Source organism: Nomia melanderi, chromosome 3 (assembly GCF_051020985.1).
Source record: "Nomia melanderi isolate GNS246 chromosome 3, iyNomMela1, whole genome shotgun sequence".
Lineage (NCBI taxonomy): Eukaryota > Metazoa > Arthropoda > Insecta > Hymenoptera > Halictidae > Nomia > Nomia melanderi.
The window spans coordinates 13004780-13020215 of NC_135001.1; the positions used below are offsets into that span (position 1 = coordinate 13004780).

The window sequence follows — 15436 nt, forward strand, 5'->3', positions numbered from 1 at the left end:
GAAAATAAATTATGGAACATTTATTGTGTTTAAGCATGCATAACTCTCGAAGACTTTCATTGCTGACTTTATATCGTTTCATATCCTAACCACAAATTTTGCCTAGCATTTCATGCAATAAATGATCCTGGATATTTTTCAAATAATGAAATTATGAAAATATTACTTTCAAATTTCTAGCCGCTCTTTCGTATAGAATCACATGTATGTTATTTTATAAGAGTGCTCTTCAGATGGATATTTTAATATAACAGTACGCTTTGGCAATTTTCGTAGCATGTTATTTCTATTTCCATCGTCTCGTGCTACCCACCAGTATGCATGTAGGTCTTCGAGAAAAAGAAATGATCGAATGTCTTGAAAAAGGTCGTGCGTTACATTTTGAAGAAGTTCGAGGAAAATGTAGAAACAATTCGTTGCTCACTGTCGTAATATAAGAAATTGAGAAATAAATAATAATTGAATAATAAGAAAGTTATTTAGACCCTTTGCACTCAACAGTATTTCTCGCTACAAATATTCATTATTTCTCGATGAGGTATTAATCGCGATATAAAGTAACCCAAGAAAATATCTTACATAAATTAAGATACAGAGTTATTTTATTTAGTGTTTCATGTGTTGATTTGTTATGCAACATTTAATATTCAGTTTCAAATTTTATAATTTTGTTGCATTGAATCAAGTGCCTACTGAATGGCGCCTCTCCAGTGCAAAGGTACTGTGCAAAACTGTAAGCACAAAATCAGATATAAAAATCATTGATTTGGACAATTTTTACATCCTCTTTCAAAAACAGACCTTGTGCGATTGTTCACGCGGATAAGCGATATATTATCTTTCACACGTGCCTGGCAAGATGTTACAGAAGGCGATCTTGTGTTTTATCAAGTTTGTTTCATTTCCTAAGATATATTGGGTCTACCAAAAAATTCTGACCGTTTTTAAATTAAAAGAAAGTAATATATTTTCGATACATTCATTAAGATTTTCTAAACAATATAATTTCCATCGTTACTAAATGACCTCTTCTCAGCATGATGGTAACTTGTGGATTCGGTTTCTGTGGAATGGCTCATATTTGAAAACTTCAGGTGACATTATGGAACAGAATTTGGCACTTGCGTGTTATATGGATTGTCTTTGTTTTTAACACGATTTCTACTGAAGATGTGAACAGACATCTTTCGAATTTTTAACTTAAAATTATTTTCCCAGTTTAGTCGAATATTCTGAATTGACTTTTCAATTTTTCCAATAACGATTATAAAATTAACTGTAAGAAATATGTAAAATTTAATGAATCAAAAATGATTAAACCAAGAAAATAATTTCAAGTTAAAATTTCAGAAAGTGTCTTTATAATCATGCATCTTTGTTTAAAATTGTATGGCATTTCTCGAATATCTATGAAAATGTCCCTTGGCACTCAAAGAGCTCACAGTGTGTTATAATATTAAATAAACACTAACCCAGACCTAACCCAAATGACTGACCAGCGCGACCTTCAAATCGGAGACAAAGGCGGTCCGCATAATACATAAATATACAGAACCTTCAGATAGACCTAATAATTCAGGTATTCGCCGTAACGATACTTCAGAATTGGATTTTAACCATCTTGCAACGCAATGCATGACTTTACGGATTGAGAATGTTGCGTTTCGTCTAGCATGATTTGCAACCCAGCCGCCTACGGAAAAGCGCATGAACACGACAACCATAAAGTGAGATAAATTATGCTGCACGTCAATGTGGCCAGTGACATAAGTGTTCATGCTCATGTTGTACCATCTCACTCGCTCGGCGTTATTCCTCTTTGTCTTCGGCCGCTTTGCGACAGCAAGTCGCCAGTGATTGAAAGTAAAGATGAAATAATTTCAACTATCCCTAAATTGGACTACCCGTCTTGCTCGGCCACCCGAGTCACGTGATTTCACGGGGGAAATTGTATCTGTTACCAGATGGGAAGTATACAACGTATTTGGCAACAGGTGTGCGAAAATTTAATTCTTTGCAAGTGCACTTTTTTCGTGCACATTCACCGTCAACTCGGATTCCATTCAGATCTATTCTTCGCGTGTAACATATATCGTGTATAAATACGAAAGTGCTAAAGTTTGAAAAAAAGAACGGTACTTTACTAGAAATAGTTTCTTTCTATTGCGGTGTAGAAAACATCTGATTAACACATTGACTATCACGGTGGTCATCGATGATCGGAGCTTCCAGACTGCTTGAAAATAGTCATAAGAAGAAAACTAATATGAAATCAAAATATTTAGTTACATATACAATGAAATAATAGTGCAACTTAAAAACTGTGATGCCAAATAATTAATGAGAAATTCCAATACCATCTGTGTTTCTTATGAATGAATAAGTAATGTTATACAAAACGCTGAAAAATTTTCGTGGCGGTCAACGTGTAAAAGAGTCTTTCTCAACGATGATCCGCTTGTAGTAGCGTGTGTAAGACAGGCAATATAATTGCGGACACTGACATATTTTACGATAGGAAGATACAGAGGTCCGACTTGGAAACGAAGCCAAAACTGTCATTTTTTACTTCTTATTTTGATTTTGCATTTTCACAAAGAGACATACGTATTAATTTTTGTCTAATCTATTGCAAAATATCCTGTTTACTCGTAAACTTATCAGATTTGTTCAGCTGAGAATAAATTGTTTTTTTAATTATTTAAAATATCATGGCTTTTGGCCTTTGAACATGAAATATTGTGAAATCGACAAAATGTGCCTATAAATAATTAAAATTATTTTATCGAATTTTGTTGATTTGTTATTCACAATATTTAGAATTAATGAAATTTTTGTTTTCGAGAATGACATATGTACATTATGAAAATGAATCTCATTGTTTTTCTTCGTCCAAATAAAGCCTGACTTTTACAGTATGCAGCCTTGCATTACCGTGCTTCAGTATGACAGTCTTTCTGTTAACAAAAGTACAATGTTTTTTTGCAATTGCACTGTTTAAGCGTATTAGTTGTTCTCAATAAACGCTGGCAGTAACAGTATTTATGGGATTTAAAAATGAATTCCGCTTTGTAGAGGTGAACCCTCTTCTGAATTTGAGTTGTGAAGTAAAATACATAGTGAACTGGGGACAAGTACATAATTAAACAGAGCGGAAGGGAATGAAGAAACTTTATGAATTATCGAAGTTTCACTGTATTTAACTTCCAAAACGTGTAACATTTTACAACACAACCATAAAGTTCTTCTGAAATATCACTTGTATTGCACACTTTTATTTGATGTTAGTTTTTGCACAATCAGTTTTTAGTGGTCGCATTTTAGTGAATCAAGAAATCCGATTCGCCAATCGCATAATTATAACAGATAGAGAACGACACACGTAATTTAATCGCATTGAGGAATATTGACCTAAAATTCTAAAAAAATGTTCTAACAATTCTAAACAAATTTCTTAAAATGAATAATCAATCGAACAAGACAATTTTTTAAAAAATCAACTCCTCGACTTCATTTTGAAGTCGCTTAATTTGTTACATGATAATTCAGTATAATTGTTTTATTTGTCGCTGAAAATAGTGTTATGTTCAAATATTATAGTCATTACTAAAGTTTATTTACTAAACTTCTGTTTTTTACGTAAAACACGAAATTATCTGATCAGCGCTGCTCAGCATTTATTATTTTAAATTATATCTGAAATATTTTCCTCTCTAAACTTTACTCAGATCAAACTTCTGGAATATTAAATGTTAGCTTGATGCAAAAACTTTCACGTTTTTTTGAGCAAGTACAAATATTACTGGATTCATTTTTCTCTTTGAAATCACATTGTTATAATGATAGAATAAATAAACGTATAAAAAGACGGAAGAGGCTAATAGCAACCAATCGAAATTATATAATGGATTAGTCAATACAAAATCTTCTTTTTATTTCTTATGAAGAAAAACGTCAAAACTTCTGCATCAACTCAATATTTCGTTAAATTATTGCGTCGCAAATATAACTTCCCTTTCTCGGAATGTTCTGGGGTCAACAAACATTTTTAACGGAAGTTCCGGGCCCCGGTTTACCTGCAAGATGATGCCCACGACAAATCCAATGTTTCCACAGAGAATTTCGAACCCGGGTTTAAAGCTGAAGGGTCGGTTCGCCGCACCAGACATTCTCGAGGAAATAGTCTTTAATCTCGTAACGTAACAATTTTTTTCGGTACGCAGACTGTTCACGAATTTCAAATCAATTTTCAGACTTATTCTCATTACTACAAAATTTCCAATTATGTACCAAGAAAAAGATTCATTTCATTTCATTCCTTTCGATAACAGCTTTTCACACATATAAAAAACAGAGCATATTATCCTGTAACATATTAATTCCTTATGTTATCATTAAACACATTTACAAAGTTCAATATTATTACTTGCAAATACGAAGTACCCATTTATCTCACGCCCATGAGCGTTAAGGAGTTAATGCCTATGGGCGTTGCATGCCCGTGCATTTAGTATTTCACAAATCATCGATACTCGTTTAAATGTATGCATTTGTAGCAAATGCTGCAGAATAAAGTCCAGTAAAGTAATAATTTCAATAAAGTCTGATATACATCTACTAGTCGCCATTGCTTAGAAAAAGTATAAATATTTCTATCGTCAAATAATCCTTAAAAATATATATCCACATAAATATCCCGTATCTGGCAAATATGTATTTATTTCAGACCTAAAAGGCAAATGACATTTCAGAACGAAATAAATTATGATATTATCCCCACATTCATCGAATATTATCAATAATAATACTAAAAGGGAATTCAAATGTAAAACAGTCGAGAATTCGTTTAATTTATATCAATCCTACCTGTACATGCGAACGTATTTTTAATGTTTCGTGTGGTATTATTGAACGAACCGTTCATTTACCAATGCGATTATCTAAAAATGATGAAAAATAAATACGATTTCATGTACAGTAAGTTATGTAGCCGTGAAAAGTCACAACACTAAAATTTGCAAAAATGTTCAAAATGATTTGTAAACCGTTCATCCATGAGCTCCTGTAAAAATTACACTATGTATAACATTTTGCGAAATATTTGATCCAAGTTTCCAATTCAAATTTCCAACGTAACATAATTAAAGCGAATGAAGTTTTTATCCAATTGCCGGGAGGTGGTGGCGGCAGTATCGGGCGCCGCCCGTGTCCTTAAAGCCGATAGACCACTCAAGAAGCGATGAGTCCGTTGTTTATCGTTACACCACTTTCCAACTATTTCCACTGGTATCTGCTCGACCGGATAGAAAGATCGTTTCTTCTATGCGACAGTCTTGTTATTGTCATTCGTTTCACCGTACAGAATCGCCAATTCTTTCGAAACACATCGAACTTTAATCTGTCGTTCGAGTTCTCACTTTCGTTAAATAATGCGCCTTTTCGTTTGACACAATCGATTTTATAGCAAATATTTTTTATCTCCGACTTTATCGCGTAAAAACAATGTTTTTCATTGAAACATGTCTATTTCGAACGGAATAGTGACCTTGTTTTTGTTTTATTTCTACTTTTTTCTTGTTTGCCAGTGCCGATGTCAGGCTTGCCAACCAGTTTTATTCGTACAGATAATAAAAGACAGAATGATTCTGAAGCTGTACACGTAATTGATTTGCAAATAGGAATTCCCTTATGAAAACTGAATAATAATCTTAATATTCTCACTCATAGATTCGAACTGTAGTTAAAATAAGATTATTCGACAATTTTGTAAATATTAGTTGTTAAGAACTTTTTACTGTATATTGGTAAATCTGTATTTTCTATAAATTTCTGATACAAGCTTCGGATGGTGTAGGTTTTCTTAGATTAATAGTCGCAGGATTTTCGAACTGCGTTTCTTTGTATATTTCGTCGTTCCCCTTTTTTCGATGCAAAAGAAGATTTCATTCATGAAAAATCGTGTGAATTCAAAACGCTATTCGTTGAAAATAACAGAAACGAAAATATTCCATCTAAGAGCACGACGTTCAATCTTTGGGCTTATACTAACAGGACAGATATCGACCGGGAAGAAAACCGACGAATGTCGTAATTTCATGGCGAGGATTATGGATTGCAAGTTCACATGATAGCCCTCAGAATTTTCGCGTTCGGTCCTGTAGCTAACATATTTTATGTGCTTATTTATAGCTGACGTAACTTTCATTTCATGTGGAATGTAACAAAACTTCACATTGTTTCCTGCGTCGATTCGGGAACAATACACGTTCGTGAAAGTATCGTATTAGCAATTATTTATCAAGAATGAAATATATCTTTCCAGTTATTACACATGCACATATACGAGATTTCTGTGCATTCGCATATATCTGCAACAATGTTTTGTTGCATTCTCTTCTTTTGCAGATATTTATCAGTAAATGTATACGAATCTACAGTTTAGTTATAACCAATATACCATGTGTTATTTTAATCGTACTTTCTTACAATTTTGTTATTACACATTTTTCATACTTTTTTGTAGATATCAACTACACTGCAATCAGAATATTCTCGTATCGTTCATGTAATACGTTTATCATAATATAATAAATCTTCACATGTTTCATTTTCTTTTTATTGTTATTATACTTTTTAGCACTTTAGAAATTTTAAGCAATTCAATAATACATTGAAACCATTGAAAATAATTTACTGATAAATACGTAGATTGTTATTTCGGTAATAGCAGCTTGTTATTTGGATAATTTAACAATTTAATTTAGTGTATAGTATAGGTAACGACAGCTTCAATGAGATTTTTGTTAAAAATTTTATGATTTTCCAGTAGTGAAATATATGCAAAATAATTACGTATTTCATTATTATCAATACAAACAAGTTAACAGAACGTAAGAGCATCGAAGAATGATTCATTATAAAAAGATTATATTACAACTAAGAATTTCAAAATGGTGTCAATAATTATCCACATTAGTATTGAGCAATCCGACATCCGCCAATTATTTAATAATAATGTTTGACGATAATATTAAAATGATAAAATAATTTTTCGTATTCTATTATTCATACATGAATGTATTTAATAATTATTAATACGTGCTATGAAATAAAACAATCTGAGTACGTAATGTTGCAACGGAATTTTACATAAACAAACACCGTTCGATACGATACATGAATAAAACAAAAGAGAGAATACGTATAACTTCATTTATATAATTGATTATCTGAATTAATTGTAATATGTATATACGTACTGTATGAATAATTGAAGAAGAAAGTTAAATTACTCCAATATATTTTACATATATCAATATTAAAAGAAGACAGAACCTGTTAAGAAAAATTATTAATTTGTTTTTAGTCATTGTTCTGTTATTCATATTAATTATTTTATCTTCCTTACAATACTGATTCATTATCAGTAAATTCCATAATCATTAAAATTCGTTTATCTGCTGAGTTTTTAATCTAAGTTTTAATCCATTATCTAATTTCATATTTCTTATTCGATATACCATAAATAGTTACTTTAAAAGGCCTATACCCATCGGCCAATTTAATTATAATTTTTCCGCATCCAACTATATTATTCCATATTTCGTTCTCAACGATGTACAGGGCCGCATTAAGGCTTCTGCTGCCCCTAGGGATTTTCGGATTCAACAGAATTGTTTCTCTATTTCCCTTGACTATTTTATAAAATATACATCATAGTTCACTAAAAGCATAAAATATTTGCATCTTTCTTCTTAGTTTCAGCACAGTATGTTGTTAATTCAGTTCGTTAACTTCGACAGTACCTGTTTGTTTCAACAATATTGAAATGCAAACAGCGTAAGCATTACTAACAAAGTCTAATTTACAATGCCTAAGTGACAATTTAAAAACATCATGTACAACCAAAAATGTTGACTCGTAGAGATATGTAGGGAAGAAACATAAACGAAATGAAAACATTAGAGACAAATACATACAAAATTCCACATATGAAAGAAAATAATAATACTTATCTGTTAAACAACACTACTCTGATATTTGAATACTACAGCAACCTAGATCTCAATGATCAATTCATACCACCGTTCAGTATTCAATTTTCCAATAATTTTTAAAATCAAAACTCAAACAATCCTCACAACTCCACGCAATAGTTTTTTTCGTAAGTATCATTAAAATGAAAATGATTCAACTCCGTTTCAATATAGTGCAAATATCAAGAAGCCTATTAATAGACTTTCGGTAGGCAACGCGTTAAATAAATGCGTGTATCATCGATAAAACATGTTAATAAATCTGTTAGATCGTTAGGAAAAGGTAAGACTTCGATATTCATTGCGCGATAAGCGATTGAGAAATAAAGAGGACAGGAAGCACTGAGCTCGGTATTGTGAAAATCCCATTGTTAAGGAATTTCAAGCCTTTCCTCCACCAGAGGACTGTGATACTGTCAACGGACAAACAATTCGAGATGCTTGAGATTGGTCACCGTTACAAAAAATACAAGGTAACCGCGACAATCATTCTAGCATATCGCCTTTAAAGTAAACGTTGCTTTTCATGTATGTAAATACCCGGAGAGCATATCTTGTCCCTTTCGTATTCGCCGGTAAGCCACACGTCGGCCGGGCACCAGTCTTCTCCCCATGGCAGTTAGTTTGGTATTCCACTGAATCGCGTTTTCACTTTTCCAGGCCTTCCACACTTTCTTTGTTCTCTCTGTTTCGCCTTTCCCCCGTCCCTGCCATCCCTTTCCCGCCGCGCTCTTCTCGTTCTCCTCTCCTTCCTTTCCTTTTTCGCGTCAGTCTTCCGTTTTTAGGAGACGTGCACGGCCATCTTGATTTGTTACACCGGTTACAGTTTGATTTATGAAACCAGTCGTCAATCGACCGAACGTTTCAATACGCGCCGGTATATCTGCGTTTTCGTTGGAACACGTAGCCTGTGGATCTTTGTGTAACTTAGAATCTGGTGGGATTTAGCGGTAGAACGGGTCGGAATGACCCATTCCTGGTTTTCTTCTTTTTGCAGCTATTGAAAAGATAACAGATACCTCTCTGAGGAATTGCTAAAGAAATTGATTTAGCAAACTGAATTATAGATTAGTTGAAGGCGCAATAGATTTCTATAAATTTCAAAAGAAATCGCACTCTTATTTCTATAAATTTTAAAAAGTCATCTTAGCTGCTCGGTAGTTGTAGTGTTGGAAAGACTTGGAGTTTCGACAGAAATTTACTTCCAGTTTTAGTGATTTTTATATATTAACCGTGGAGTAAAGGATATAGAGTATCTTATTGTATTCCTTATATTATTATGTTTCTTATAAATATAATATAAAGTTACATTGGTGAACAACATTGTTATATCTTATTTGGCAATGAACTGTCGTCAGATTTGTAAATTTCGGTGTAATCTTGGTACTTTAAGTCGTGAATTATGTTATCTTTATTTTTTACTTCAAGGTTGTTCCGTTGCCCCATATGTTATTGATTGCGTCAAAAAAGATCTCGTGTAAAACTATTACTATTTACTAACTTATTTATTATCTGTAAGTAGTGTATATTTTTTATATAGTCTGTATAATCTATATTTTATTTTTATTAACTAGCGTGATTATTTTTCATTCATCAAACCAATTTCACCGTTGTGTTTCGATCCATTGAGTTGCATTCTTCTAATATTGGATTTTTTAATTAAAGCTAGTTTTGCGACGTTATATTTTTTTACACATTTAATAAAATCACATCATACTTGATACTACAAATGTTGAAGTAGAATAAATATCCGATAATTGAAGAGGCATATGTAAAGTATGACTAGCAGTACAACTAGAAAGGATGAAATTCTACATAAAAAGATAAGTCGAAAACATGGAATGAAATTTTATTCACTTAAGATATCATCTTCAAGAAAAACGAATTTAAATATTTATAGAGTGCATGTGCATGTGGCTAACTCCTGATTAAATACAATTGACGGTGATACGACCGACAAAGAACTGTTCTGCATGTGAAAATAAATTATACCGTGAAATATTATCTTTTTATTCGAGATGTCGTTTTGAAAAAATTTAGTTTGAAATTTTCATCTTTCATTTTCTCCAAAATAGACCCTTAAATGAAATAGTTTTAACATACATTATTAACTTATTCTTTGTTTCGGTTGTATTTCATATTCTAATTTTACTCACGGATGAATACTTGTTTGATATTCATTTTTCCTAACGTCTGAAGAATTAATGTATCAAATTATGCTGTTCATTGTATTATAAATTTCAATACATAGTAGTTCGATCTGTTCAATTTGTTATAGAGTTTTAACAGCAATGGACAATGTGTCAACTTTTCCAGCGTCAAACATTATTATAACTACAAACTACAATTTCTAACAGCAAAAGCCTTAAATTGATTGCAGTACTGTATTAGATTCATCAAGAATTCCAATCATATTTATAGAAACCTCCGATGTAGTATGCTTCAATAAAACCGCTGTACAGATAATATAAACTATAACTTGTAAACGTATTCAAACACGATTACCTATGCATACTTTGATAGTGGTTTAATACCCCGAGCAGGGACCCTGTAAAGAGAGTATATTCAAGAAAAAGATCTAAATAGTATTCGATAGATTGTTTTCAGACAAAATATTGCGATTTCCGAAAATGGAATTTGATGTTGCACAGGAAACGTCAAAGTTTATGCGCTCCTCCTTGCTACATTAGTGAATGCTCGTACCCTTCTTCTACAGCTCTATTTGGCGCAGGCCGCGCGGACACGCTCGGAAAGTAAGCGATAATACGACTGGTGTGCTGAGCGCAGGAGCGGCACGTGAGGAAATGCTGCCACTGACACATGTGCGCATACAGGATATAGTAATAAAACGCACATAGCCAGTCATACACGGAATACAGTTACGCGTCCCTGACAGTGTGACTGCACACATCGCCAGAATATCATGAACCGTCTTGTAGAACGCACGGACCAACAATGTCGTTGGCGGGATCAGCTTGGTTCGGATTGGCGAGAAAGAGCGTTCGTGACTCTTCGTTGGTGGGGCGTCGCGGGGAGAGGCGGAGCCAATCGTCGACATAGCGACGCAACATGGCCTCTAGTTCGCGAGGGGCCGTGTTCGCGTGCACGTCGAACACGTACGCGTACCGACTCTTCCCCGGCGGACCGACAGATGTCGCCCTAACCGCCTTTGAATCGTCAAGATCGGCGTGACAATTGGCCCCACAAGGAAAAAGGAATACCGAGAAGGAACCTGTTTATTGTAACAAAAGTAATCGAATATCGCACAGTTAAAACACTTGTGGGAATAAGTTGAAACGAAAGACTTGGTGCCATTGATACGTCGAGTACCGAAGGACAACCAACAACAATGATATCCCACCTATCACGTTACGAAGTATTAAAAACCTCAATGTATCGTGAAGAGTCTCTCTGTTTGCTGAAGAAGTTCATTTTTGCCAATTGATTTGCCACTTTGCCACTCGTGTGTTCTTAGAAGGCAACATTGTTAAAGGGGAGAGAAAAAGTACTGTATAACTAGAATCGTTTTTTTATACATACACATAGGAAACTGTGAAATTCTAGTCAAACATCTTAGGCCGGAGTGTGGTAGAAAGTGTAATTTTATTTCCAAGTTAACGCATTGTGCTTGTGTTTGAACACATTTAAACTCTTGTGTTCAAAGTATTCATACTGTGTACGTAAACTATGCAGACATCAAGTAGAATGAAAATATCGAAATAATGCGACAGAAATGTTAAATTCTTTATTTCTTTTTTTTTTTTAATATTGAACTAGTAAAATTGTAATTTTGAGGAATGTGTATTTCCGACTGAATTTGTTTTCCCTGTGCCATTTTTTCACTATTTTCTACTTTACGAAACACGGCTGGAAGTATCCATTCGCGAGAATTTTAATAGTACACCCACAGATTTTTATTTCCGTTTTGTTTGTGAATACAGATACTACAAGTGCGACTTCACCTGATGAGAGTACAACCGTTGCTTCCGATAACCCATGCTCTCCGATTGAAACGAGCGCAGCGGCGCCGACAAACGAGCAACAAGAACAGGAGAAGCAACAACAACAACAACAACAACAACAATCGCAGCAGCAACAGCAACAGCTTTACCAACATCACCATCCTCAATTTCAACAACAACAGCAACGTACCACCGGAAGTGCGCCAGCCGCTGCACTGCACGTTGCTGAGGACAGTGGAGCCCCCTGTGAAATGCGGAGGACACCACCGCAAAATAAAGGTGAGTTTGTATACTCTTTGTCGCGCATGAAAACTACCATGGTCGAGATTTCGTCCCTCCGTCACCATAAATGTGCAATTTGGTTAATTCACGAATAGAAATTCGTAGCAAAATGGAAGAAGTAGTAAAATAGTTTTAGAGATGAAGATTTTGACAATTTTTCTGCGATTTTTACTTCAAATTTTAATACTTGTTATAAAATAATTTTTGATTATCCCCTCTTTCTATTATTTTGACCACGTTAGGAGAAACGGTTAGACTTGAGTAAATATATTAAGAAAAAATACTTTCATGTTTGACATTAATATGCAAATTGATGAAATAATATTTTTAAAATAAAAAGAACACATTATTTTAATTACAATAGATTTATGAAACATTAGATGTAAATTGTTATAATTAAAACTTTCTTGATTTGTACTTTAACTGTTTAAATGATTTTTGTATGTGCAAACCTGGTGAATATACTATTTCTGTAATTCTAGCATTTTCAAATGGCATAATAATGCACATTCATGAATTAAGCTTAGAATTAAATTATCATTTTTATGAAACATATACGTTTCTTGATTTTTCATAAAGTTAGAAACAGAAAAATATTCAACGCGCCCCTTAAGTAAACAGTAAAAATTTCCATATTTATGGGTTTAATTTAAGGAAGGTAAGGTATGCTACACATTATATTTCATAGGTTTTAATATTTCATGATTACATACACTGTGAATTTTTATTGATTTATAGTTTTTAAAGATTCTGAAAAAAATAAAATAAAGGTTTAAATAAAGTTTTAGTTTCCTGTACATCTTCTTTAACCTGTTAAAGCTATTAATATAAGAAAAAAATTCTATTTATGTGTTAAATCTGTGTGAAATTCTAGGTTCTGTTACTTCTATGGTTAGAATTGTAATAAATATATGAATTATATTTGTATTTAGTTAGCATGAATGGGTATATAAGTTTGAAGTACTGCCGTATACGACAAATGCAAGGTTATTGTGTAACAATAATTCAATTTATTCAGAAATTACAAGTAGTTTTTTTTCAAATTATTACATGTAAAAGATGAACATCTTTTTTTGTGCTTGAGCTTCTTCTTTTGTTATATATTTTACAATTTCAACTTACCGTAAAGTTGAAGTAAAAAGAATTTGTATACTTTATCCAGCAGAAAAGAGTAAAAAATATAATTGCACATATCTTAAATTTAATATCTTCAACTTGTGTTGAAAAATTTCATGGAACCAAAAGTTAATGAATGTAACAATGTTCACAGAATTGAAAAAGAAACATATATATATATATATATGAAAATTTGTAGTAAAGGATGTTTCTTAAAAGACAGAACCTAAATTTAAATCTTTCAGGGATTTTTTTCTGTTGAATAAAAAATTTGGAACAGCATTCACCACTTTTCTTAAGAATACAAGTGGAGAATTAAAATATGTCTAAAGTAGAACTAATGAGCATCTGTTCACAATTTTCAACTTGTCATTTTTATTGTGACATTTTGAAAAGAATAGTAAAAAAATGTTGCAGGCCTTGTTGTCTAAAGTCTTTAGTTTTGTAAATGTATATAATAGGTATAGCACAGTATGCATGTGTGCATAGAGGAGGGGCATTGTCAGACCCCTGTTGCTTCATGGATATAAGCGAGTAAACACGCATATTGCGGTTTGTCTGTATCTTCAATAATATTGCTTCTCAACTGAGTATGTTTCATTTTTTATGAAAGGTGTTGCAGCAAATGTTATGAATTGCGAGAATATAAAAAGTTGAATACTTTAATTTCCAACATCTTTACATTATTGCATTACCTTATACTTTTTGTATTTGGAAAAAAATTTATAATTGCAGACATTTAAACGTATAAAAGAAAGCCACGAAACAAAACAATATAACAATATATATAAAATAATATATTATATCGAATATTTTAATTTGTGTTGATAACACGAACGAATTATAAGATAGACCGGATATGCAATACTTACCTACTTCGAATACCATTTTGATGGCATGACCGACGTTACCGACAACTACTACAAATATTTTAAGGTCATCAAAAATTAAATATTTTACACGCACTTATCCTTCTATAAGCGGGATTTTGATACGTGGTAAATAATACCATTATTTCTGTCAGTGCTGTTTATACGCGATCAGGAAGTTATCTTTCCATGGAATTTATTTAAATGTTTATACAATGTAGTAAACTTAAATGGGGAAGTTCAAAATATCTGCGTTATTCATGGCTCCACGAGGAAAACTGCATAGAATAAAATTACGCTACTTTAAAGCGCACTTATAACCATAAAAAACCTTATTTTGTAAATAATTATAAATAATTTACGAATAATTTGGCACATTTTTCTATCACGACCAAGTATTTCAAGTGATCGGGTTAATCATTCTGAATAAATTAAAAAAAGAATCACCAATTTAAAATATAATTTATACTACATAATAACGATAGCGAATTAAAAATTAAATTTGTTTTCCTAAACTGTTATCATTGTTGGTTTGATATAGATATGCGAAATAGATTTTTTTATAATACACACAATCTTTCCTTTTACTTTATTCTGTTTTGGAAAGCTCCGGTATAAGATATTCAACTATGTAAACAAAAGTAAATGCAAATAATAGAATACTTCGAGTAAATCAAGAAATGGGTATTTTCTTAATATGCATCCATAATATAATGTAAAAGTTAATTTATGTATTGGTTACGTTTAAATAACAAAATGCAACATATGCAAATATCTAATTATGTAAATATACGTATATTCATTTCTATAATATATACTCATGATATTATTTTGAACAAATACGATAAAATAACACCTTTCTTCAATACTTTGGCATTTGTAAATATCTTTTCTGTTTATTCACAAGTTTTTAAATTAAATATTGAAAATTTCTTTCTTTCTTTACATTACAAATATTTAATAAATATATTATATTAAAATAATTTATAAAGTAATTACTTATTAGTTATTATTACTTCAAATGAAGTTACACATTTTTTAATAAAACTATGCATGTGCACTACTTATACGTAGAAGACATTATCAATTTCAAGCATACAGATCACATTTTTTTGAAATGCATAAAGGTTATCATAGATTTGAAATAATGTCACGAAATTATCTTTCGCAA

General features: G+C 32.2%; 1 protein-coding gene and 1 long non-coding RNA gene across 2 annotated transcripts in view; one reads left to right on the forward strand and one right to left on the reverse strand.

Moving 5' to 3' along the window:
• The window catches only part of LOC116428111 (uncharacterized), a 47007-nt gene that overhangs the window by 12935 nt on the left and 18636 nt on the right, over nucleotides 1-15436 (forward strand). The window contains exon 3 of the mRNA XM_031979294.2: nucleotides 11978-12277. Coding sequence (XP_031835154.2) covers nucleotides 11978-12277 — 300 coding nt within the window. The remainder of the gene's footprint in view (nucleotides 1-11977; nucleotides 12278-15436) is intronic.
• On the reverse strand, nucleotides 9361-11494 carry LOC143174360 (uncharacterized). Its single transcript, XR_012998204.1, has 3 exons — nucleotides 10740-11494; nucleotides 10193-10584; nucleotides 9361-10114 (listed from the first exon to the last, which is right to left on the reverse strand). It is a non-coding gene; the product is annotated as an uncharacterized LOC143174360 (long non-coding RNA).